This window comes from Fringilla coelebs, assembly GCF_963513975.1.
Source record: "Fringilla coelebs genome assembly, chromosome: 18".
NCBI classification, from domain to species: domain Eukaryota; kingdom Metazoa; phylum Chordata; class Aves; order Passeriformes; family Fringillidae; genus Fringilla; species Fringilla coelebs.
This window is the reverse complement of record NC_140044.1, coordinates 8,202,794-8,224,672: the sequence shown is the minus strand read 5'-3', so window position 1 is coordinate 8,224,672 and position 21,879 is coordinate 8,202,794. Positions and strand designations below refer to the sequence as shown.

At 46.1% G+C, this 21,879-nt stretch overlaps 2 protein-coding genes across 6 annotated transcripts; one reads left to right on the top strand and one right to left on the bottom strand.

Moving 5' to 3' along the window:
- Positions 1-278: 278 nt before the first annotated feature.
- On the bottom strand, positions 279-2,687 carry SNRPB (small nuclear ribonucleoprotein polypeptides B and B1). Its single transcript, XM_084217705.1, has 7 exons — positions 2,564-2,687; positions 2,296-2,447; positions 1,833-1,944; positions 1,429-1,581; positions 945-1,083; positions 666-791; positions 279-451 (listed from the first exon to the last, which is right to left on the bottom strand). Exons 1-7 carry the CDS (start codon positions 2,564-2,566, stop codon positions 414-416), a joined length of 723 nt encoding a protein of 240 aa, XP_084073831.1. The 5' UTR covers positions 2,567-2,687; the 3' UTR covers positions 279-413.
- A 54-nt stretch (positions 2,688-2,741) lies between these two features.
- ELMO2 (engulfment and cell motility 2) lies at positions 2,742-21,815 on the top strand. 5 transcript variants are annotated; one of them, XM_084218047.1, is made up of 22 exons: positions 2,742-3,003; positions 7,022-7,147; positions 7,282-7,322; positions 7,828-7,900; positions 8,238-8,288; positions 9,250-9,431; positions 10,229-10,328; positions 10,509-10,660; positions 12,811-12,889; positions 13,493-13,528; positions 16,369-16,419; positions 16,741-16,863; positions 17,485-17,619; positions 18,045-18,149; positions 18,229-18,337; positions 18,966-19,102; positions 19,417-19,580; positions 19,663-19,775; positions 20,079-20,186; positions 20,516-20,602; positions 20,913-20,986; positions 21,487-21,815. In XM_084218047.1, the coding sequence occupies exons 2-22, from the start codon at positions 7,070-7,072 to the stop codon at positions 21,685-21,687; spliced, it is 2,199 nt and encodes a 732-aa protein (XP_084074173.1). In that variant the 5' UTR covers positions 2,742-3,003; positions 7,022-7,069; the 3' UTR covers positions 21,688-21,815. The 5 variants fall into 5 exon arrangements, with proteins under 5 accessions (XP_084074173.1, XP_084074171.1, XP_084074172.1 ...); XM_084218045.1 differs by having other exon boundaries at positions 20,516-20,598; positions 20,909-20,986; positions 21,487-21,814; XM_084218046.1 differs by having other exon boundaries at positions 2,742-3,033; positions 20,516-20,598; positions 20,909-20,986; positions 21,487-21,814.
- The last annotated feature ends 64 nt before the right edge of the window (positions 21,816-21,879 follow it).

Below are 21,879 nucleotides of genomic sequence, written 5' to 3'. Positions count from 1 at the left end.
AAGAAGTTTTTTAAACTAGCTGTCACAAAGATGGTTTAATTTTTTACCATCTCCACTCTCCAGTATGTTATTTTTCCATCAGGCTTGTTAAACTTCATTGATATGCCTTAATTCCTATAAGGAACACAAAACAACTGTTAATTTCTATCTTTACAAATTAAGCTTTTTTTCTTCAAGCTTGCTCTTCTGGGATGACCAGTGTGGAGCAGTAAAAAAAAAATGGCTGCACTCTTGACACAAACAGACCAGCACAACAGAGACTCCCTAGTACTAGGTTTTCCAGCTTTATTAAAAAGGGCAAACATTACCAGCAGTAGATATAAAATATACATAGCAAAGGTCTGACAGGTGGCACTGCTCAGTGTATCCCCTTCCTTGGTCTTCTCCCAGTTCAGAGGTACATTACAGAACTCTCATGGCCTTGGGGGGCGCATGCCAGGTGGAGGGGGTCCTGGGAATAAAGGAAAGAGTTGAAGAGAAAAGAAGCAGCAACACTAAATAAAAAAGGTATTTCCCCCCTGCTCAAAGTAGCCATAGGACCCCTCTCTGGCACCAAAGCACTTCGACAGCTAGCAGAGCTAGGGAGACACTGGAATGCATCCCCCTTCAAACATTTTATTACAGCTTGTCAGAGCCCCATGGCAGCTGGGATAGCCTCTGCTCACCTCTCATTCCTGGGGGTGGTGGTCTCATGCCTGGGGGGGGCATTCCCATGGGAGCCCCTCGGCCAGGGGGCATTCCCATGGGGGGGCCCATTGGTGGTCTCATGCCTGGAGGAGGTCCCATCATTCCTTAAGCCAGAGGAAAAACAAGCATGTAAATCCAGCTGAATATTCAAGGCACTAGCTGGGTATCAGGGTATCTCCCACAATACCAGATTTTCATCAGAAAAATGTTATTGCCAATTCTGCAACAAAACATGAGCTCTACAGAGTAATTCCTACCTGGAGGAGGGGCTCCTCTGCTCATGGGTGGGGGAGGACCCCCACGCCCTGGTGTGTACTGAGTTGGGGCTCCTGCTATGCTGGCAGTGGCTGCTGCAGCAGCAGCTGCAACTGTCCCACGACCCTGGGGTGTCATCACCTGGAGATGAAACAAATAGACTCAGAAAAAATAGCACCTGCTTTATCACAATAACTAAAAAGTAACATTGAAATTCACCCATCTTCTTTCTCTTAACTGACTAAATAACATTACAACCTGTAACACAATTCAATGCATACCACTTGAATTATGTGTGAAAAACTTCACTTTTCAACCCTCTTCTTCTGTCATACAGGACAATACCCAGGGAGATCTCATACCAAAAAAAGCCTAGCTAGGCTCAAACTTTGTGGTAACAAACTAAGATTACAGTTCTTGCACTACACCAATCTTTTGCATCACACTGGTACCAAAAAATAAGCCACATGGGTCATAGTATCTCACCTGTTGGGATGGTCCTCCCACTCCTCTGACAGGGCCAGCTAATCCTGCTGGAGCTTGTGGCATGGGAGTACCAGCTGGAACTCCCCTCCCTGCTGCTCTCCCAACACCAGGTCCTCCAGCAGCTCCAGCGAGGGGCACCCGGGCAATTCCAGTCTGAAAACACAGCCCCCAAAAAGAAAGATTTATCAGAAGTCCTCAGAGCCTCCAGATGCCCACAGCCTTCCTTTGTCCAATGAAATGTCCCAGCCCACAAAGGAATTAGAGCTTCCTGCAGTGAAGCTTGTTGGACCTAGCCACAACAGCATCTGTAACATCTGTAAGTCTACAACAATACAATAGTAGTGTTCCCCTGCAGATTCATCAGATTTCCCTTCTTTTTTCTTTAGCTCTCTGCTTATTCTTACATCTTTTGGAGGAGGTCCTTCAACCGTCATGGACACCAGGTTTTCCCCTCGCAGCAACACAAGACCAAGGACTCGTTTCTCTTCCCGCTCTGGCTGTTTTGAATTTTTAGGTCTGGGGAGGGAAAAAAATTTCAAAACAGAAGGAAAACCAGAATGAATGAATGCTGCACTTTGAGCTTGCAACAGAATATATGACTAGGCTGCTTCTGTAGAGATGAGCACATTTTTATATGCCTCAAACTAAATCTGAACTGCTAAAATGGCATCACGTATGCGGGCTATTTGGAAAGAACTGAAACAAAGGATCCCGTAAGCTTTAGCAAGTTGGGGATTTAACAAAAGAGACTAAACCCATGAGTGTTTTTGCAGGAGCCGGCAGCACAGGCTGCCCCACCGCTGTCCCGGCTCTCGCCCCGAGGCCCCCCGCGCTGGGGAGCGGGCTGGGGGCACCCCCAGCGCTCACTTGATCTTGCGGAACTCGTCGCAGTCGCAGAGGATGAGGTTCATGTGCTTATCGAAGGCCTTGAACGTGCCGATGAAGACGCGCCCATCCTGCAGGATGCACCGCATGCGGTAGTCGATGTGCTGCAGCATCTTGCTGCTCTTGCCCACCGTCTGCAAGAGAGCGCCGCGTTACCCGCGGCCCGGCCCGGCCCGGCCCGGCCCGGCCCGGCCCGGAGCGGAGCTCGCTGCCCCGGCGGCCCCCCGCCCCGCGGGCCCGCCCGGCTCACCATGGTTGCGGCTTTCCGTGCTCCCTCCGCCGCTGCTGCCGCTCCCGCCGCGCTCGCTGGCTCCCCGCACCCCGCCCGCCCCGGCGGAAGCTCCTACGCGCGGCGGCCGCGACTTCCGCCCGCGCTGCGCGGGCCCCGCCCGTTCCGGCGCGCCGCGGCCGCGCTTCCCGGGGCGGGGCGCGCCCGGGGGCGGGGGCTGCGCAGAGCTCCGCGGCCCCGCGCTCGCTGCCGGGGCGGAGGGAGCCGAGCGCGGCCGCGGCGCCGCCGCCGCAGAGCCCCGCGCCAGCCCGAGCGGCTGCCCTGCATGAGCTCCCGCACGCCCGGCCCCTGGCGCTCGCAGCCGCTCCCGGAGGCGGGGCACAGTGGGCACGGGGAACTGACGTGAGCCCCGCCGCGGCGGCCCCGGAGGCGAGGAGGGGCGCGGGGACGAGGGACGCTCGGTTAGCGGCATTGCCTCGGCTGCGCAGGGGGTGCGCTGGGGTGGCGGGGCCGGCGGGTCGGGTCTCCATGGTCCCCGCGGTCTCCATGGCAGCGCGGCGGGCGCATGACGCGCCCAGGGGCGGTGCCAGCGCCGGCAGCGCCTCGGCTGGGCCGCGGGAACGCGGGGCGGCCGCGGCGGGGCCGGGGGAGCGCGGGCGGGCGAGGGCGTGGGTAGGGGTAGGGATAGGGATGGGGATAGGGATGGGGATAGGGATAGGGGTATAGATGGGGATAGGGAGCGGGAGCGCAGCCGTCGGCGGAGCGCCCCGGGTCTGCCGCCTCCCCGGGCGCGCTGCGGCGCCGCGCCCACCCTGCCCGCGGCCCTGGCTCCGGCCCGGCCCGGCCCCCGCAGCAGCTCCCGGGGGTCCCGTTGTGCCGCGCTCCCGGCGCGCCGCCCCCGCTGCCCCCGGAGACACCGAGGGGGGCGAGGCCGGTGCTCCCTCGGGAGCCGAGGTACAGCGCGGACAGGGCTTAGCAGAAAAATTCTTGTTTAATGCCTTTAACTGGGTTTTGGGCCAAGCTTCAGGGGTTGGTGCCTGGCTGGCGGCTTTGAAGTCACTTGACTGATTAAAAATAATAAAGCAGTTCTCTTTTTGCTTGTTGCTATCAGTTTCTGTCTTTGCCAAGAGACGGTCTCTGCCGTGCTGTGTTGAAATGTGCGTGAGCAGGGCCCATAGGCGCAGTGCTTTACCGCCAAAGTGCAGCCCTGGAAGGCGTTTGGAGCAATGTAGGATTCCAGAGGCAGGGAATCTGAGCCATTTGCTTCTCTGGTTTATCTAGAGAGGGATGTTTCTCATTGCTTGGTGTGTGAAGTAGCATGGAAAACTGCATAGCCTTCAGGCTGGACTCTGCTATCTCCTACCCTTTCATGCTGCTTGGCCAAGGAATGTCTTCTCTGCCCACCTGTCCCATTAGTCCCTGTGCCAACATCACTTCCAACTTTAGCTTGGCCTGTTGGTACCATCTGGGGACTTGCTGAGGACTGCTGAGGGTGTTTTGTTGCATCTACAGGTTTCAGAAGCTGCAGCTATTTGCTTGTTGACTGGGGGATTCTACCAGGCAGCTTTTCTTTTTCAGGGAATGTTCTTTCATCCTCCTCATTTTCATTCTGTGTGCAGCACACTTTGTTCTCTATCTGTAATGAAAAGAAGATTGAGTTTGTGAATAGGGAAATTCTGCTTAAAATACTGTAGTTGTTTTAGCTTGCAGCTTCTCAGAAGTCTTTTGAATGGTGTGTTTTTAGTGGCTCTGCTGATTTTTCCTTGCCCTGCAGCTACCCCTGCACCACTGCTTTACATGACAGATCTCACTCTGCAGAAGCAGACTGAATTAATTTTTGATGGAATTCAGCTTGGCTTCTCTCTCTCTCTACAAACTGTGAGGAATTGTTTACATGCTGTTGAGAAGAATGTGCTGTGAGAGCATGCACATAAGTGACTGCTAAACACAGTTACGCAAGGTCTGTACTTCCTCACAAGAGCTTCTCAACAATTTTATCAGCTCTATCACTGTTGCTCTGCCGAATATCCATTGTAAAACCAAACATCTTGACACCCCTCTTGTCTGCAGATGCACAGTGAGATCTTTTCAAAGCATGCTTTTGGCAGACAACCTCATGTTAAGGGGCTGACCTGAAGTACCCTTGGTATTTGTGGTCCAGTCATCCTCTTCTGAAAGCTGCTTCTGCTGAACTATTGATCTGTGTTGGTCCTTCAAAGCATTGTTTGTCCAAGACTGTTCTAAAAAGTTTCCTATTTTTTTAAATTTTTAATCCCTGCTTCTCTAGGTTCTCCTTAGCCAAGTCACTTTGGTTCGAATCTCTGCTTTGGTAGAGATACCTGTGGTGTCTGCTCTGTGGTGCTGCTGTGCAAAAACAAAATACCTTGAAGATATTTCAGAGTCTTGAAGCTCTGTTTCTTTCACTGTGTATTTGCTGTGTCTTGAATACTGATTGGAATAGGGAGCATGGCTGCCAGTCATGAGTGGGTGCTCATTTACAGAAGAAATTTGGGGCAGAAATAAATGTTAAATATCATAGTGAGTTACTTTGAATTTGTATGCAGCTGAGAGCTTTCTTTTGGAGATACCAAGGTAGTGCAATACAGCTTGGTTGGTCCCTGGTTTTGGTGATGAGGATATCAGGGGAGCTTCAGGTAGAGTGCATGCCCTCTAGGTGCTGTGTGCCTCTGCAGTACTTTTTTTGGGATGAAACAGGACATTTATACGGTTATTAAGAACATGATTTAGTGGTGGACTTAGCAGTGTCATGTTTATGGTTGGACTTCATGACTTAAAGGGTGTTTTCCAACCTAAATGTTCTATGATTTCTGCAGGATTTCCCCTCATATCAGCATTTCTGGTTAAAGGGGCACTTCCCCTGTCTGAATGAGGCATGTTCTTTGAGTGGGAAAAGACAAGTTAGAGATTTATAAAGGCTTCTACCTCTAGTAATCTGGACATCTTTGTTTTGGCATATAAATTGCTCTATTTCCTTGTACTTTTCAGTAGCAACTTGTCACTTGCAATACAAATAAAAGACTATGACTATACTGCAAGAGGCTGAAGGGAAAAGTGGTAATTAGATGCTAATTACGCATGCATAATTACTCATGGGTAAATTAGTTTAAAAAGTTGCAAATTCAGTTCTTAATACTCAGGGACTAATCTTTGAGCCTTGTCTCTTCCCTGTGTATTAGTTGTGTCTTGAACACTGAATAGATTTAGATGTTTTCTGGTTGTGACTTGGCTCACTCGTGGGAGAGGAAATTACCTGTTCAGTTATTACAGGCTGGTTACTGGGGATGTTGAGTGTGTGATTTCTGCACAGGACTGATGTTTCTCAGGCTTTCCAGTTTAGGCCATCATAGCCTTTAATTGCTGCAGAACAGTGAGTGGAAATCACACACCATTTGGGAGCTGCCTGTCTGTTCTTAGATTTAATACATGGAAACCCTGCAGGTCTAGGGGTGTCATACAAATTGGGCTCTTTGGGAAGTGCTGGTTGGATACTGGAAATTGCCAGGAAGGTTGGAGATGTTATTTTGAACCTAACTTGACTGGCACTTTTCTGAATGAGTTGTGTTTAGTCTTATTTAATGAGTTTTAAGAAAATAGAAGCCAGTCTTTGGATTGGTGCTCAAACAGAAAGAGAAGGCCAGGAGTACTGACTTGTAGCCATCTCTGTGAATTGGGGTTGGCTTTCCAGAATATAATGAATTCTCCAATCTGGCTTGCCAGATACTTTCCAGGTGGTGGGAGGTGCTAGAGTGGACCAAGTCTGGCTGTCATGGGAGTGCAGGAGGTCACATACTCCAATTTTTTGGGCACAAACCACTGTGTCTGACAACTGACTGGGACCAAACCCTGAACACAAGCTTATGCTCTGAAAGGCACATTAAAGGAGTGAAAGGTAGACTTCCAGAGCAAATGCTGAGTTACCTTATTTGCTGTGATTGGATGCTTATGTTTTGGATTTATGATGTTACAGGAAGGGAATAGGATAAAGCTAGCTTTGCCCAAGAGCCTGTTTGGGTATCCTGAGTGGATTAAGTTGTCTAAGAAATTTGGACAGGGTATGAGTAAATACCAGCCTGTGGGAGGGAGGCTACCTGGACAGTCTGTTCCTGCTCTCACCTACAGCTGAGCCTAGGGAGCTGCTGCTTTAGTAGTCCTGCAGCTTGAGCTGCCAGTACAGACAGTGGGTGGCAGATGGGGCTTTGCTGGTCAGTGACCCTCCTTCTTGTGAGTGCCCCAACAAGCTCTCAGAAGTATTTCTCAGGTGATGAAGCTGGGCATGCAATTTCACAATATGCTGTTTGTGTGAGGCCTTGATCTCTGCTAATAATGGCTGTTCTGTCCCTGTTAGGCCCAGGAAACCATAGGGCTGAGCTTAGGTGTTTCAAAGCTTGGTGCTAGATCCAGTGTAGCAAGCAAAAAATCGTTTTCAGAGAAGATGCTCATTATCCTTTCTCTTAACAGGTGTGGAGGTGTATGCTGTTGTAAGGGCACTTGGAGGAGTCTGGAGCAATGCCACCACCTTCAGACATTGTGAAAGTGGCTGTTGAGTGGCCAGGTGCCAATGCCCAGCTGCTGGAAATAGATCAGGTGAGACCTGGTAACCAGATGGGGGAGGAAAGGCACCCCAGCATTGATACTGGAATGTGGGAAGCATAGAAATGGGCAGTATTCCTTTCTGGTTGAGAGGAACACGGCTACTGAGGACTCTCTTTCTGTTCTAGAAAAGGCCTCTTGCATCCATCATCAAGGAGGTCTGTGATGGGTGAGTAGTTCTCTGGGAATCCTTGTGGAGAAAGTCTGTCCTGCTGACAAATCTTGCTGGGTTACTGTGGAAGTCTGCTGCTTGTTAACGTGCTGCTAGCACAGTCCATGCTGCCTGCTGCTGGTTTTGGCCATGGAACGGGCTGGGGTTTAAATTGTGAAGAAAAGGATCTCCTGGAAAATGGGGGCCTTCCATTTTTGTTCCAATTCTAAGTGTGTGCATTCATCTGCCTTAGGGTCAGTTTCTCTGAGGATTGGCCCATCCTGCTGTTCTTGGAGTGTAGGCCTGTTCAGTGTTCCACAGAGTTGATTTAGAGTAGGCTGAAGTCCCACATTGTCCTCAAGAGGAGTTTTCTCTCCTCTTTGGGAGACCTGATTTCCCCTGCTAAAGCTTTGCTTGAAAGTTCTTTTGCAACTTCCTGGGATCAAGCTCCATTTCCTAATGGACAGCCAGAAGAAAGAGGACAAAGATGCTTAATGTACCCTTCTTCTTCTTCCTCTGCCAGGTGGTCCCTGCCAAACCCTGAGTACTACACGCTGCGTTATGCTGATGGTCCTCAGCTGTACATCACAGAGCAGGTCAGTGTGAGAGGCAGCAGTTTGCTGATTCCCTGGGTGAGAGTCCAGAATGTCTTGGACTAAAAGTCATGGAACAATACTGGCACTAATCCTTGAGGGGCAGCATCTCTGCTCTCAGAGAGATTCAGACTCAAAGGGTGCCATTCAACAGAGGAGCTCTGCACTGCTCCCTTTGCATGCCCGTGGGTGTGGGGACTCAGGCACTCAAATTCAGTGCCCTCAGTTGGGTTGTGTGGCATAGAATCCCCTTTACTGTGCATACAGATGTGCACTGTAGATCCAGCTGGGTTATTTCCCCCCCACTTTTCCACAGTTTAAGTTTGGGTTTTCTTTGCAGACTCGCTGTGACATCAAGAATGGAACTATCCTCCAGCTGGCAGTGTCCCCGGTAAATGCTTCCTCACCTCCCTCTTTCTCAGTAACTCTCCATGGGTGGCAGGCTGTTTCTTACCTCTTGGCTTTTCTTTCTCCTTCTCCCCGAATTTCAGGGTGGGTACCTTTGTTGTGGGCCCTTCCATGCAGTGAGGCACACACTCTTTGTTTTCCCTCCTGGCTGTGGTGTGTATCTTTCCTTTGGATGCTCTGCCCTTTTATAGGACTTTCTGTCAATAAATCCAGTTTACAGTTTTAATGCATCTCCTAGATTAGGATGCTGTGAAACACCTGAAAGTGAATTTTCAATTTGAGTGCACTAAGCATGGTCAGTTAGAAAGCAGCAGTTCCAGTGACTGTATGCAAAATATTAAAATTAAGACAATTTGATGAAAAGGAGGTTGTTCTTGCTGAATTATTCCTATTGTTCCCTCAAAAGTCATCTTTTGCAACTTTCTTTTTATTTAAATTCCTAAACCTTTTTTTGTGCAAATGTCTTGGCATAGAGCTGAGGGTGAGTAGGACTGGGAGAAGGTACTTGGGCAAAAGGGAATTTAGAGGATATAATGATCCGTGTCTGAGAAATCTTACATGTCCTGTGGATACACAAAATGAGATCATGCTTCTCTTTGAATCTATAAGACTTTTTATCAACATTGTATTTCTTTAATGGTGTTGCTCCATATTTCTACACCCATCTCCACTCACCTCAGCGAGGAGAAAAACAGGCATTTGCTCTAACATGCAAACCAGCATTTTACTCCCCTCCTGCTTGGCTCTAACTGTTGCTGAGAGAAGCCTTTTTTTAGTCTGTCTTAGACTTGCTGACTGCAGCTACTGAATGTGACTTTGCTGCTATCTCTACCCTGCTCTGCTCTCCCTGCCCACCCATGGGCATCTGACAGAATGCTGATGCTGGCAGGACTCAGCCTGCAGGTGCCTGCTCTGTAACTGGCACCATCCCTCTTTCCTGCCAGTCCAGGGCAGCTCGCCAGCTGATGGAGAGGATCCAGTCCCACAGCATGGAAGCCAGGCTGGACGCCATGAAGGAACTGGCCAAACTTTCAGCAGACGTCACCTTTGCCACAGAGTTCATCAACATGGAAGGGATTACAGTGCTGACACGGCTTGTGGAGAGTGGGACCAAGCTTCTATCCCAGTAAGTTTCCTTTATTCCAGGCCTCTGGGAGGAGGCCTTGAATAAGGGGCTCATTTTGCTTGCTGAAGTGGCATTAAGCAATTTCACAAACTTAGAACAAATGCTGATCTGTGGAGACAAAATCTTTCCAGTCATTTGCAAAACCTCATGAGACAGAAGAGGAGACAGTCATGATTTGCTCTGGAAGTTTCCTCAAGCACAGTCACAGTGAACTTTGGTACAAATAATTCAGTTGGATTTTCTGTTGCCGTTGTTATATTTCATTGAAAGTACTTTTAAAGTCTTGATAACTTACTGTAATAACATTTATAGCTCTTCTTATATATTAGCAATAATAAGTTTTTGGCATTTTTTGCAATCTTCCCTTCAGTCTCTTTTATCTTTCTGTCTTGTGGTTATGTATTAAATTTTCCACAATTCATGCTGTGCCTTTATTTTATTTCAAGTCAGGTCCCAATATTTAGAGGACAATTAACTTCCCTTTTTTTTTTTTCCTGATGTGGAAATGTGTTTGCTCCTTTGAGTAGCCAAGTACTGATCCTGGTGATTGTGAGTCTCTGGTGGCAGGACTAGGGACTTACTGCTGCTAATTTTAATTTGTGCTTGTAACCAGGAAAAATAAAATATCTGTCTACAAAGCAGTAAATTTATCTGCATGAATGCATATACTTTATTGCTCCCCCAGGTGCCACACTGTGTTATTAGGAGAACGTGGTGACATTTTTCTCCTATCCAGCTTGAGCAGGCTTTTTTCCTTGCCAGCAGATCTCTTGTAACTGAATTCTTCAATTTCTCAGTTATAGTGAGATGTTGGCTTTCACCCTGACTGCCTTCTTGGAGCTCATGGACCACGGTATTGTCTCCTGGGACATGGTCTCAATAACCTTCATCAAACAGGTGAGTTCGGGTGGAGCGGGTGAGTGGATATTATTTCTTTTCATGCTTTAATGCATCTCCCAGGAAAAGCACAAGACTCTGAGAAGCTGAGTAGTGTCTGAGAGCACAGTGCAGCCCCTTTGTGAGCCCTCCCTCCCCACGAGGTGTCCTGGCTGGCAGCAGCTGACGCGCTGTGCTCAGATTGCAGGGTACGTGAGCCAGCCCATGGTGGACGTGTCCATCCTGCAGCGCTCCCTGGCCATCCTGGAGAGCATGGTGCTCAACAGCCAGACTCTGTACCAGAAGATTGCAGAGGAGATCACTGTGGGGCAGCTCATTTCCCACCTGCAAGTGTGAGTGTCCACCCAGCAATGGTGGGATTTATACCAATTCTATAACTACTTGTTTATTTAAAATGACATCCTCTTACATTTGGAACACAGATTATATTTTTTTCAGCATTACCAATATGACAACTTACTTGAAGTTGAGGATTTCTAATGGATTTCTTTAAAAAGTGAGATCCTAGAAAAATATGTTCTGTGTTCTGGAAGAATTTGGGCACATGACTGTTAAACAAAGATACTTAGCTTTAAATAACTGCCCAAGTGTGTTCAGTGCTAGGACCAAACCTCCATTTCACTAGAACAACTTCCCAAAGGTTCTGCATCCTTTTTAAATTGTCTCCACTAGAATCTAAGAGCTCATCATCCTCTGGGTTTTGTCCTGCATACTAAGGAAGAAAACAATTGCTTTTTTTGCTTGAAGGGATTAAAAATTCCCTTCATTTCCTTCCTCTCTTTCCAAACAAACTGGCAAATTAATTTCTATCTCTTAGGGCTGTTTGTCTAGGTCAGTTCTACTCTTCATTATAAAAAGCTGCATGTAGTTGTTAGAGCTTTGAACAGGTTGGATTTTTTCTCAAGCCTTTTAATTCTGACCGTATGGAAAAGCACTATTTGTGAATGTGATTGATGCTCTTTAATCAGTGAACAGTAGTTTAACCAAATTATAGTGCAAACAAAGTGTTGCATCAATGTCACTGCGTGCTTGGAATGTTTATACATTTGAATTTGGTTAACAGAAAAGCTAAACAAGTTCTCCTGAACACCCCAGCAGCTTTGTTCTGCAAAGAGTATACGTTCTTTCAGCTTTATGATTTCTGGTTTACTCAAACACAGATTTGGTCCTAACATTGAACACACCTGTGCAGATTTTTTAAGCAAATTATCTTTGTTCAAGATGAAAACTTGTGTGCTTAAGTGCTTCCAGAACACAAATGGTCACTTAAGAAAACATCCATGCAGGGAATATTTTGGAAGGGGAGGGGGAGAGTGAGTCAGGATTTGCTGGTGGTTTTCTTGGCAAGGCCATCAGGAGGGAACAGTTCATAGCAGAGGATATGTTCTAGAAGAACATGACCATGGAAACTAGTCCAAAGGAGATGAGTTAGAAGAGGAGAAATGAACCTAAAATATTGTTCTGCTTTGTCAAATAGCAAGCAGTGTGGTGAAAAGAGCAACAAACTCTGAAAAGGAAAGCAAAAGTGAATCTCAGACTTCAGAGACCTGTGCAGCTTGGAGGCCCAAGGAGTACCTAGGATGGTGCATGGAGATTTGCATGTTTGAAGTACAGCAGATTGACCAAAATGAAAAAGATTTGGAAGGGAGCAATAGAAGAAAGAATCTAGAGATATGTCAAAGTGAGGAAAATTGGTATTTAAGCTAAAAGAAGTATTGGCTTCAGATCTTTTATAAAAAGATTTTTTATTTCTACATGTATAGTTAAATAAATAAAAAATATTTTTTTGAAAGTATATTCATGCACACATACTCATTTAGGTGATACACTGGACTTCTGTTCATCAGAAGAGCTTGATGCAGGAGTGCACTGGGTCAGGCTGAGGGATAGAGTGACTTGACAGCCCCTCAGGAAGAGTTAAGAGTATTGCAGGAAACAAACCTGCATTTGACACAGGAGGAGGACAGAAGCATATCACTGGCATTTTGAAGCTTAGTTTTGTGCTGTTTTGAACATGACAAGTATAACCACATGCTCTGTGTGACCTAGGAAGGGGCTAAGCACCCTCTACCTGAAGAAGTTCTGCAGTGGAGCATTCTTTCCCCTTAGTTCTATTTTGTTTCAGTGGCTTCCAGTGGCATAGGGGAGAAGAATAACTTGCTCCATGCAAGTTCCAAGCTGTATCCATGCAGCAGACTGTACCATAACCAGGTTTTACAGAGATAGTTTCAGCATTGGGAACAAACTGTGGTGGTGCTGGGCTGCAGTCTGCTCTGCCTCCTGGATCTATCAGTCAGAAATCTCTGTCAGGTTTTTGCAAGCCTTTTGGAGTTGGACATCATAAGCATAAGTTACATGAGTCCTGCTTGTCTGAAAATGCACAACTGCTGTAGTCAGTGTTCTCGTGGTGCAGGTAAAGCAGCAAGCTGTAATGTTCTGTACTGCCTGTTGCCTTACAAGCCTCCTTTTTTTGTTTCTGCAGCTCAAACCAAGAGATTCAGACATATGCCATTGCCTTGATCAATGCCCTCTTCCTGAAGGCACCAGAGGACAAAAGACAGGTTTGTTCTTGCCTTTTGACTTTCAACCTGAGTGATGGTGGCTGCCTGGCTTTTTATGCCTCAGAAATCGTTTTGTCTGGGCAAGGTAGACCTCAGACCTTGCCAAGAACTTAAGTGGCTGTTTCAGTATGGCAACAGAGGAGAAAAAGTACTATCCCATTAATAATGTGTCCTGGAGCACACATCTATATTTAGGACATGCTCAGAAAGGATTCTGAAAGACCTTCAGAGACAGAAAGTAATCCTGCAGACAGCATGGGAAGTTTTTTTAAGTTAATTGTGTATGGGAGAGGTAGGCTGTGTAGACTCCTTGGGGCTGTATGTACTTAATAAAGAAACACCCACCTCCCTCTCCCCCAAAAAGGGACCTTTCTGAAGTTATAGAGGAATATTCCTGCTGACAAACATGAGCAATGAAACACTGCCCTGCTCTGAGGAAGCTCCCAAGATCTCAGCTACCTGCAAGATGTGCATATGTGTGTATTGTGTAGCTTTGCTGTGTTAAGCCTTTCTTCTCTAGTGCCCTGTTTGTGCCTTATTCCTGGACTCCAAGCTAAATCCTGTCTGCTTCTCTTTGTGCCTTTTTTTGCTTTCTGCCAGCAGGACAAGCTGCTTAACCCACTAGACCTGCCCATCACTGTAAGTAACTCAAGCCTGGGGGCTGGTCATGTAGGGGACTGTAGGCATGTTAGCTCTTCTCTAGCTGTGCCTCCTTGTATCCCAGGGATGATGCCCACAGCCTCAGAGTGGATGAACCTAGGGAGAAGGGTGGGAGCACTCCTGGGGAATGCCCTCAGACTGTGGAGGGGAGAAGAATCAGTAGCAGGAGAAACCCTGAATGGCTTTCTGTGCACACGAGGTCATAGAGATGGTCATAAAAGGAAATTGATACTGCAAGACTGACCAGGTGAACCAATTGTAAAACTGGAACAAGTCCTTTAGCAATCTGAATCTCCTTAAACTTACTGCAGCCCAAATCTCACTTGTGCTAATGACAGTTTCATATCCAGCTGCATCCTTATAAAGATAGAGCTGTTTGTGAAGAGCAGTCACGAAATTTGATGCTGATTGCGGACTAGAGCATATATTCTGCCTAATTTCTGACTTCTCCCTTATGGTAATTGTAGTTTAAGAATGTTTTTTGCCCTCTGCTCACTCCAGAGAAATCAACATTCTTGTTGATTTGGAACCTTCTCTTTTGAGATGCTGGTAGGTTTTCTGGTTTTCTGCATGGCACAGAGAATGTTCCACTTTTTTCAAGGATGCAGCACCTTCAGAGTGGAAATTGCCATCTCAATAAATGTTACATAATTTCTAAAATTAATGGATATCCTTAATACATGAAAATAAGAAAAATCATACTCCTGTGCTGGTAATTCAGCAAAGATAGTAGACTTCATAGCAAACAAAATTCCAAGGGATTTTTCACTGTTTTTCCCCTCCCTTGAATACAATCTAAATGACCACAAAGAGCCATGGAGTTGTCTAAGGGACTTGGAGTATCTTCCATATGAATAGAGCCTGAGAGATCTGGGATTGCTCAGCCTTAAGAAGAGAAGACTCAGGGAGGCCTTATGTGTTTAAATATCTGATGGAAGGGAATAAAAAAGAGGGAGCCTGACTCCTCTCAGTTGTGCCTGCTGACAGCACAAGAGGCAGTGGGCACAGCTTAAAACCCAGGAAATTGCACATGAAACCTGAACACCCACATGACATAAATTAGAGAGTGGTCAAACACTGGAACAGGTTACCCAGAGAGATTATGTAGTCTCCATCAGTCGAGATATTAAAAACCTGACTGGACACAGTCCTGGGCAGCCAAATCTGTCTGATGCTGCTTGAAACAGCAGGGTTGGACGAGGTGGTCTCAAGACATCCCTTTCAGCATAAACCATTCTGTGTTTCTGTGACCATCAAGCAGCAAAGCAGGCCTTACTGGACTCTCAGCAGAGCATAGATCCCTTAGCAGTGGTTAGACTGTATGTGTGTTGATGCTTCTTCCTATGCTGTTTAGAATTGTTTAATTGTCTTTGTCCTCCCCACTTCTTATCTGCTTCAGTCACCTGTTAACTCCATCCCACATACAAACCAATTCCTTCAGAGAAAGGATTCTTTGTGTCGCATGCATGAGCAAATCCTAACAACAGAGCCTTGTCCTATTCTCAGTACTACATCTCACAAATAGTAGTAGAAAATAATGACTCAGAGGGCAGTGTGTTCTCTCTGAAAGCACCTCCTACTTCATCTAGATGCTCCTTAGATACCTTCCACTCAAGCACTGACTCACTTTGGTTGTAAGATGAGCCCTGCTGAACTTGCAGCCATTACAGCTTGGCTGTCAGTCACTGTCTTGGTTCAGGAGGTTTCTGTCTGAATCAAAACTGATAATAGGAATTCTGAACAAGGTTAATGCATACATTTTAGCAGACTCCTTGCTCTGTCAAGAGTGATGTTGATAGGAGCAGTTGGAAAGTCTTGGATTGCTCAGAATGTACATCTGATTGAGTGCAATTGTCTGAGACTCCACATCTGCTCCCAATTCTCAATCTGCACTGCACAGGAATGTGAAGACATCTCAGACTGTCAGTTCTTTTGGACTTCTTCCAGATGATAAAATGCCCAACAGATTTTTCTTACCCAAAAGATTTTGCTTGTAGCAGCAAATCATGATATTCACCTTGACATTTGCACTTGTGCCATTCTCCTAGCAGGGGTGATGAGGTCACTGCTATGTTAGAAAGGGAATCTTCGCAATTTCCAAGGAAAGCACAGGCTAGGTTTTTGCAGATGAATGTGTAACTGTTGCTGGAACTAAAGGCATCTTGCATCTGCTATGACTGTGTGTCATCATGACTTGATGTTTGGGAAACCCTCCTCATCTAGAGAAGGAAGCCATGCAATCAGGAGGGAAACTGGAAGCTTTCCTCTAAGCATGAAAATTACTAGCCTGTATTTTTGTAAATTGAAATGCTTCTGCAAATTGTCCTCAAGCTGACTTCTGATCATCTCTTTAGAAACTGGACAAAGGAAATCAATTTCAGAGGGAGAGTTTTTGAGAGGGAGGAGACCTGAAACTTGCATCCCATAGCTCTTGTTATCTTGGGTGTTTCATAGCTGTGAAATGCTAGTTGGAAAAAGCTCTTGGAAATGGCAGATTTTTCCTGGGCAATGCACAGTGTGCTCCCTGCTGCCATATCTTCTAACAGTGAAGTACCATTTGATGTCCAACATTAAGCAAAATTTGCTTCTGTACTTTGAATCTGCTAGTGGCTTTCTCCACACTAGTGATGTTCTGTAGGGGAGCCATCTATGAGTTGTGGGGAGATGCTATGCTAAATTGACAGTCTGTAGAAAAGCACTTTGTTGTGTGCCAGTGCTATCTCCAATTCATAGGCTTCTTCCATTTTCTCCTTTTTGCACAGTGTGGGCTTTTTGTTTATATTTCACTCATGTTATTTCATCTTTAAATTCCACAACAGGAAATGGCTAATGCATTTGCCCAGAAGCACCTGAGGTCTATAATCCTAAATGTAAGTATGCCTGGAATGACAGAGTGCTTCCTAATGTCCTCTCAATGGACGTTTCACTTGTGCATAGTGTAAATTCTACTGCCCTTAGGGCACTTGCAGAAAAGTGACTCTTTCAAAGGTAAAACTTATTCAGAAGGGAGTTACCAGGATGCTGCTTTCTGCTCTTACAGAGCATTATAATTAGGCTTCTGCTGGGATATGGAGGTTAAACAACTGAATGTTCATATAGAGAGATGCACATGCAGTCTGGCATATGCTAGGGTTAATACCTCAGCTTTTATTTGCATTCTCTTAATTTATACCCTCTCCTTTATTTTGCAGCATGTGATCAGAGGAAACCGCCCCATTAAAACAGAAATGGCGCATCAGCTCTACGTCCTGCAGGTCCTGACCTTTAATCTCCTGGAAGAGAGAATGATGACCAAGATGGATCCCAATGATCAGGTCACTATTAGAGCTGAATAAGGGCTGGTAGAATAGGATGTACAAGGGGCCTTATTCCTGAGCTCCCTAGCACTTTGGAATTTGCAGTGGATGTACATAAAGTTTCAAACTCGCCCTTCACATAGTCAGCCTTGAGATTAGGATATGCTCATGACCATCCTGCTGCATTCTGTGGGATTTTAAGATGTAAGTGGGCACTGAAAGTCATATACTCCTTTCTTGACCAGCTGTCAAACTGGTTAGTTATCCTGTATGGCAGGCACATCATTTTATCCATTTGCTTGCAGTATAGGAGGAAAACTGGGCATTTTTCAGGTGTCTGTCACTCAGGTGTATTAGTTTTTAAGGAGAAATGCCATAGCATTACCTGAATGCCTAGAAATTGCCTGTAACTAACTTGCAGTTAAAGAAAAGTGCAAACAAATATTTTACATTACCCACTGTACTGAAACTTGCCATTTTGAAATGGATTGCCTCGTTGTGTACATAGTGCTAATGACCCTTGGCATCTCTCTGTGTTCATTGTGTGAGCTCTGAGGAGTGATGCAGGAGTGTGCAATATGTGAAAATCCTGCTGTAGTGATTGATCACATCACCATTTCCCTGCCTTCTGTCCTTCAGGCACAGAGAGACATCATATTTGAGTTGAGAAGAATTGCATTTGATGCAGAGTCTGACAGCAACACCGTCCCTGGCAGTGGAACAGAGAAACGCAAAGCCATGTACACCAAGGACTACAAGATGCTGGGATTCACTGTATGCATCTAGACTGTAAACCTTTTCAAGGCCATCTGAGCAATCTCCATAGGAGTTGTGGGGAAATAAGGAACAGAAATAGCTGTTTCTTTTACCTCACTTAGTATCTGAGTTTAAAGATTCAGTTACACTCATGCTCCTGGGGAATATTGTTATGAACTTGCTGATGGGTTAAATGCAAGGGTTCATTAGGCATTCTCTGGAGGTATTTCCTTACCATATGCACCTGTGCTATGAAGAACTTGAAACCAGCCTTGCCTCTAGAAAGTTCAAATAGCATTGTCAGGAGGTGTTTAGGGTTACCTCTTGGATAGATGTGAGGGAGTGCTTGATGGACAGGTAGATTAAAATTCATTCAGAAAAGGTTCTCACACAATTCTTTTGAGCTAATTTGTTTGGATTCTTTCTGCACACTCTTTTCACAGAATCACATCAATCCAGCCATGGATTTTACACAGACTCCTCCTGGGATGCTGGCATTGGACAACATGCTTTACTTGGCCAAATTTCATCAGGACACCTATATCAGGGTACGTGAAGCTGCTGATTTTTACAGACGCCGACACCTCAGCAGCTCTTCTTAGTGTGTGTGGCATCCTGTTCTTGTAGATTGTTCTGGAGAACAGCAGCCGAGAAGATAAACATGAGTGTCCCTTTGGGCGCAGTGCCATTGAGCTCACCAGGATGCTGTGTGAGATCCTGCAAGTTGGGGAACTCCGTAAGTACCATTTACTACCCAGCTTCACAGGCTGCTGGGCTGATGCTTCTAGAAACTAATATTCACAAACATTTGTACCTTGATCTCACTTCTGCCATGTAAGGACAGGGTGAGCCTGGAGTTAGCACAGTTGATGTCTGAGTGATAATACCATTATCAAAATGTAGTAAGAAATTTTGGTGTGTGTACTCTGGTTTTCCTGAAAAACTATACATGCTGAAGGCTTCAACTTCTCAGAGCTTCAGGAGAGTGCTGTATTAAAAAAAATTGTCTTGAAACCACCATGAACTTGGAAAAAGTTTGTTAGCTCTGACAGTTTCAAAACAGCATTCTGAGAAAATGAACCATTGTAAGAAACTTCACCAGAGGAAGGTGGGAAATGCTGCAAGCAGTAATTTTGAGGGGCCAGCATGAAAAGGACATGAGTCACAGAGGATTGCATGGTGAAGTCTGGGGAGAATTGCAGTTGTCAATAAACTATCTAAGGGATGACAAAGTATTGAACTGTCTTAATCTCTTGGAATAAGTACTGTTGCACACCATCAGTTGTCACTGTAGTGTACTTTAGTTACTCCTAGTACCTTCTGTCCAATATGCTCACCTGGCTGTGGTTTGTTTCTTTCTGAAGCCAATGAAGGCAGGAACGACTATCACCCCATGTTTTTCACCCATGACCGTGCATTTGAGGAACTGTTTGCCATCTGTATCCAGCTGTTGAACAAGACCTGGAAAGAAATGAGGGCGACAGCAGAAGATTTTAATAAGGTCAGGGTGGAGAAGAGATATTTTTGTAACATCTTTGGCAGATCAGCACATGTTCACTCAGTCTGTATATTTGGTTAAGGATTAGGGCACAGAAGATGTGACAGGGCATCGGTATGGGCTGTAGGGGAGGATGACTTTTATTTGAAATGCCCTGAGGTCCTTCTTGGTTCTTCTGGATCGTCAAAGTCACGAGTATCCTGATACTCCTGGCCCTGGTTATCCCATGTCAGTTCTTTGCTTCCACTGAGCTGTGCCCTGATTCTCTGCTGCCAACAGGAACATGACTTGTTTTTCTTCCTGTCCCACCTCTTTAGGTTATGCAGGTTGTTAGGGAACAGATCACAAGGGCTCTGCCCTCTAAACCAAACTCCTTGGACCAGTTCAAGAGCAAACTGCGCAGCCTGAGCTATTCTGAGATTCTGCGGCTACGCCAGTCTGAGAGAATGAGCCAGGATGACTTCCAGTCTCCGCCTATTGTGTACGTGCCTAACAAAAACTGTTGCCTTCTATTCCTGCCATTATCTCCATTTTCTGCTTACTCTTCCATATTTGATTGCCAGGGAGCTGAGAGAGAAAATCCAACCTGAGATCTTGGAGCTGATAAAGCAGCAGCGCCTGAACAGGCTTTGTGAGGGAAGTAGCTTTCGGAAAATTGGAAATCGCAGAAGACAAGGTAAGGGGACAGTGTCTGCTGTATTTTTTCATGTGAAGAACTGTAGCAAATAAGATCTAATTAATTAATCTGTCAGCAGGCATGTTGCCAGAAAGAAAAGCTGGTTACTTGGCTGTCCATATCGGCCAGTAGTTAGGGATGGCACAAATGAGCATTTCTAAGAATACAGCCATCCCTTCATGAATAAGAAGCTGTGCTGAGGAGCTGGGCGAGCAGATGGATTGGGTGGGGAGGCTGTAACATAGTGGCTGTGAGACCTTATGTGAATGATCTTGCTCAGCTTACCCTTGGTGTGTGTTCCAGAAAGATTCTGGTATTGTCGCCTGGCTCTGAATCACAAGGTGCTACACTATGGAGACCTGGAAGATAATGCCCAGGGGGAAGTGACCTTTGAATCCTTACAAGAAAAAAGTAAGTCCTGATTACAGGCTGTGCACTTTTCTGTGCTCTGCTGTCTAGAGGCTGAATATAATCCTCGGTAAAGATGAAAGACACAAGGCTGAAGTCCTGACTAAGGAGATACCAGCTTTTGGTCCTCACCCAAATTCTTCAAATCTTGGAATTACTTGATATTTCTTTTTTAAAAGCCAGCTGCAGGGATGTGTTACTGGTAATGTGTTTTGGAAAACTGCACTAACGAGCTAAAAAACCAAACAGTGTTCAGTTGCAAAGACAAAACAAAGTTCTGTGTTTTCCTGGTTAGGATTGCTTGTTTGGGAGTTTTACTTTTTCACTGTTAGTTCCAGTTGCAGACATCAAAGCCATTGTCACAGGGAAGGATTGTCCACACATGAAGGAGAAAAGTGCACTGAAACAGAATAAGGCAAGTGCTCCCTTTTCACTGTCATTAATATCTAATGCTGTAGTGTTTGAGATTAAAGAGGAGTGAATGATCTCCCCCACTGCAGGTGTGCTGTGTACAAACCCCATTTCCTGTCTGAGCCCTTTCCTAGTGTTCCTTTGTGATGCAAGGGGCTGTAAGCATGATTGTGCTGTAGTCTCTTCAGAACTGCTCACAATACCAGTGTGAGAAGGTGTCCTGAGCTGCAGCAAGGCAGCTCTCTCGGGGTGGCAGGCAGAAGGTGCTGTAATGTTCTGTTCAGGTGGTGAGTGAAAGATTCTTTTCCATTTAGGAAGTGTTAGAATTGGCCTTCTCCATATTATACGATCCCGATGAGACCTTGAACTTCATTGCACCTAATAAATATGAGGTAAGAAACATAGTGGTTAAGCAGTAGAATATATAGCAATTAAGTTCAGAGATTAAGAAGGATGGGTTGCTTCTCATTAGAGACCAGGCTGTCTCTCACCAGGTTCATTCCTAGAATATGTTGCTGATGCTTTAAATGAACCATCTTTTTTTCTTCCTTAACTATCTTTTTCATTTAAAGAGAAAAAAAACGTCCCACAGTAATTTCCCCTAGTCTGGACTGCTATTTTTTTCCCCCCTGTGATGCCTGGAATATGTTTACTTTTTTCATTTGTTGTCCCACAGTAGAAACTCTTGTCCTCGTACAACCATTGGCTCACACTTTCCTCAAGGCTTTTGACTTCCATTGTTTTAGAGCTGGGGGTGGGATTTTTTTCCCTACATATTAACTCACTCCAGTGTTTCCTGTCTTAAAGTTCTCTTATTTTTGCAAGGACAGAAAGATTTGACATAAGGTATCATTTATTCCTGGAGTTGTGAATGACCCCTTCTTTTCCACAGTACTGTATCTGGATTGATGGGCTTAACGCTCTCTTGGGGAAGGACATGTCCAGCGAGCTGACCAAGAGCGACCTGGACACGCTGCTGAGCATGGAAATGAAGCTGAGGCTCCTGGACTTGGAGAACATCCAGATCCCCGAAGCGCCGCCGCCGATCCCCAAGGAGCCGAGCAGCTACGACTTCGTGTACCACTACGGCTGAGGGCCCCGAGCCCGCCGGGCCGTGCGGCCGGGGCCGCCGCTTGCTGCCGTGCCGCGGGCTCGGGCCGGGGGTCCCGGCACCGCCCGCCTTTTGTATCGGTTCCAATAATAACCAGTAGCGCTCCTCGCCGCCGCCGCCTCCGCCTCTTTCCGCCCTGCGCGGAGCGTCACCGCTGCGCGCCCGCCCCGCTCC

Coding starts and splice junctions, on each gene's coding strand:
- SNRPB (XM_084217705.1), bottom strand. Junction 1,945..2,295: donor GACGAGTTCCGCAAGATCAA/GTGAGCGCTGGG, acceptor TTCCCTCCCCAG/ACCTAAAAATTCAAAACAGC. Junction 792..944: donor CAGAGGAGCCCCTCCTCCAG/GTAGGAATTACT, acceptor CTCTGGCTTAAG/GAATGATGGGACCTCCTCCA.
- ELMO2 (XM_084218047.1), top strand. CDS start 7,070: ATGCCACCACCTTCAGACATTGTGAAAGTGGCTGTTGAGTGGCCAGGT. Junction 7,148..7,281: donor AGCTGCTGGAAATAGATCAG/GTGAGACCTGGT, acceptor TTTCTGTTCTAG/AAAAGGCCTCTTGCATCCAT. Junction 8,289..9,249: donor TCCAGCTGGCAGTGTCCCCG/GTAAATGCTTCC, acceptor CTTTCCTGCCAG/TCCAGGGCAGCTCGCCAGCT.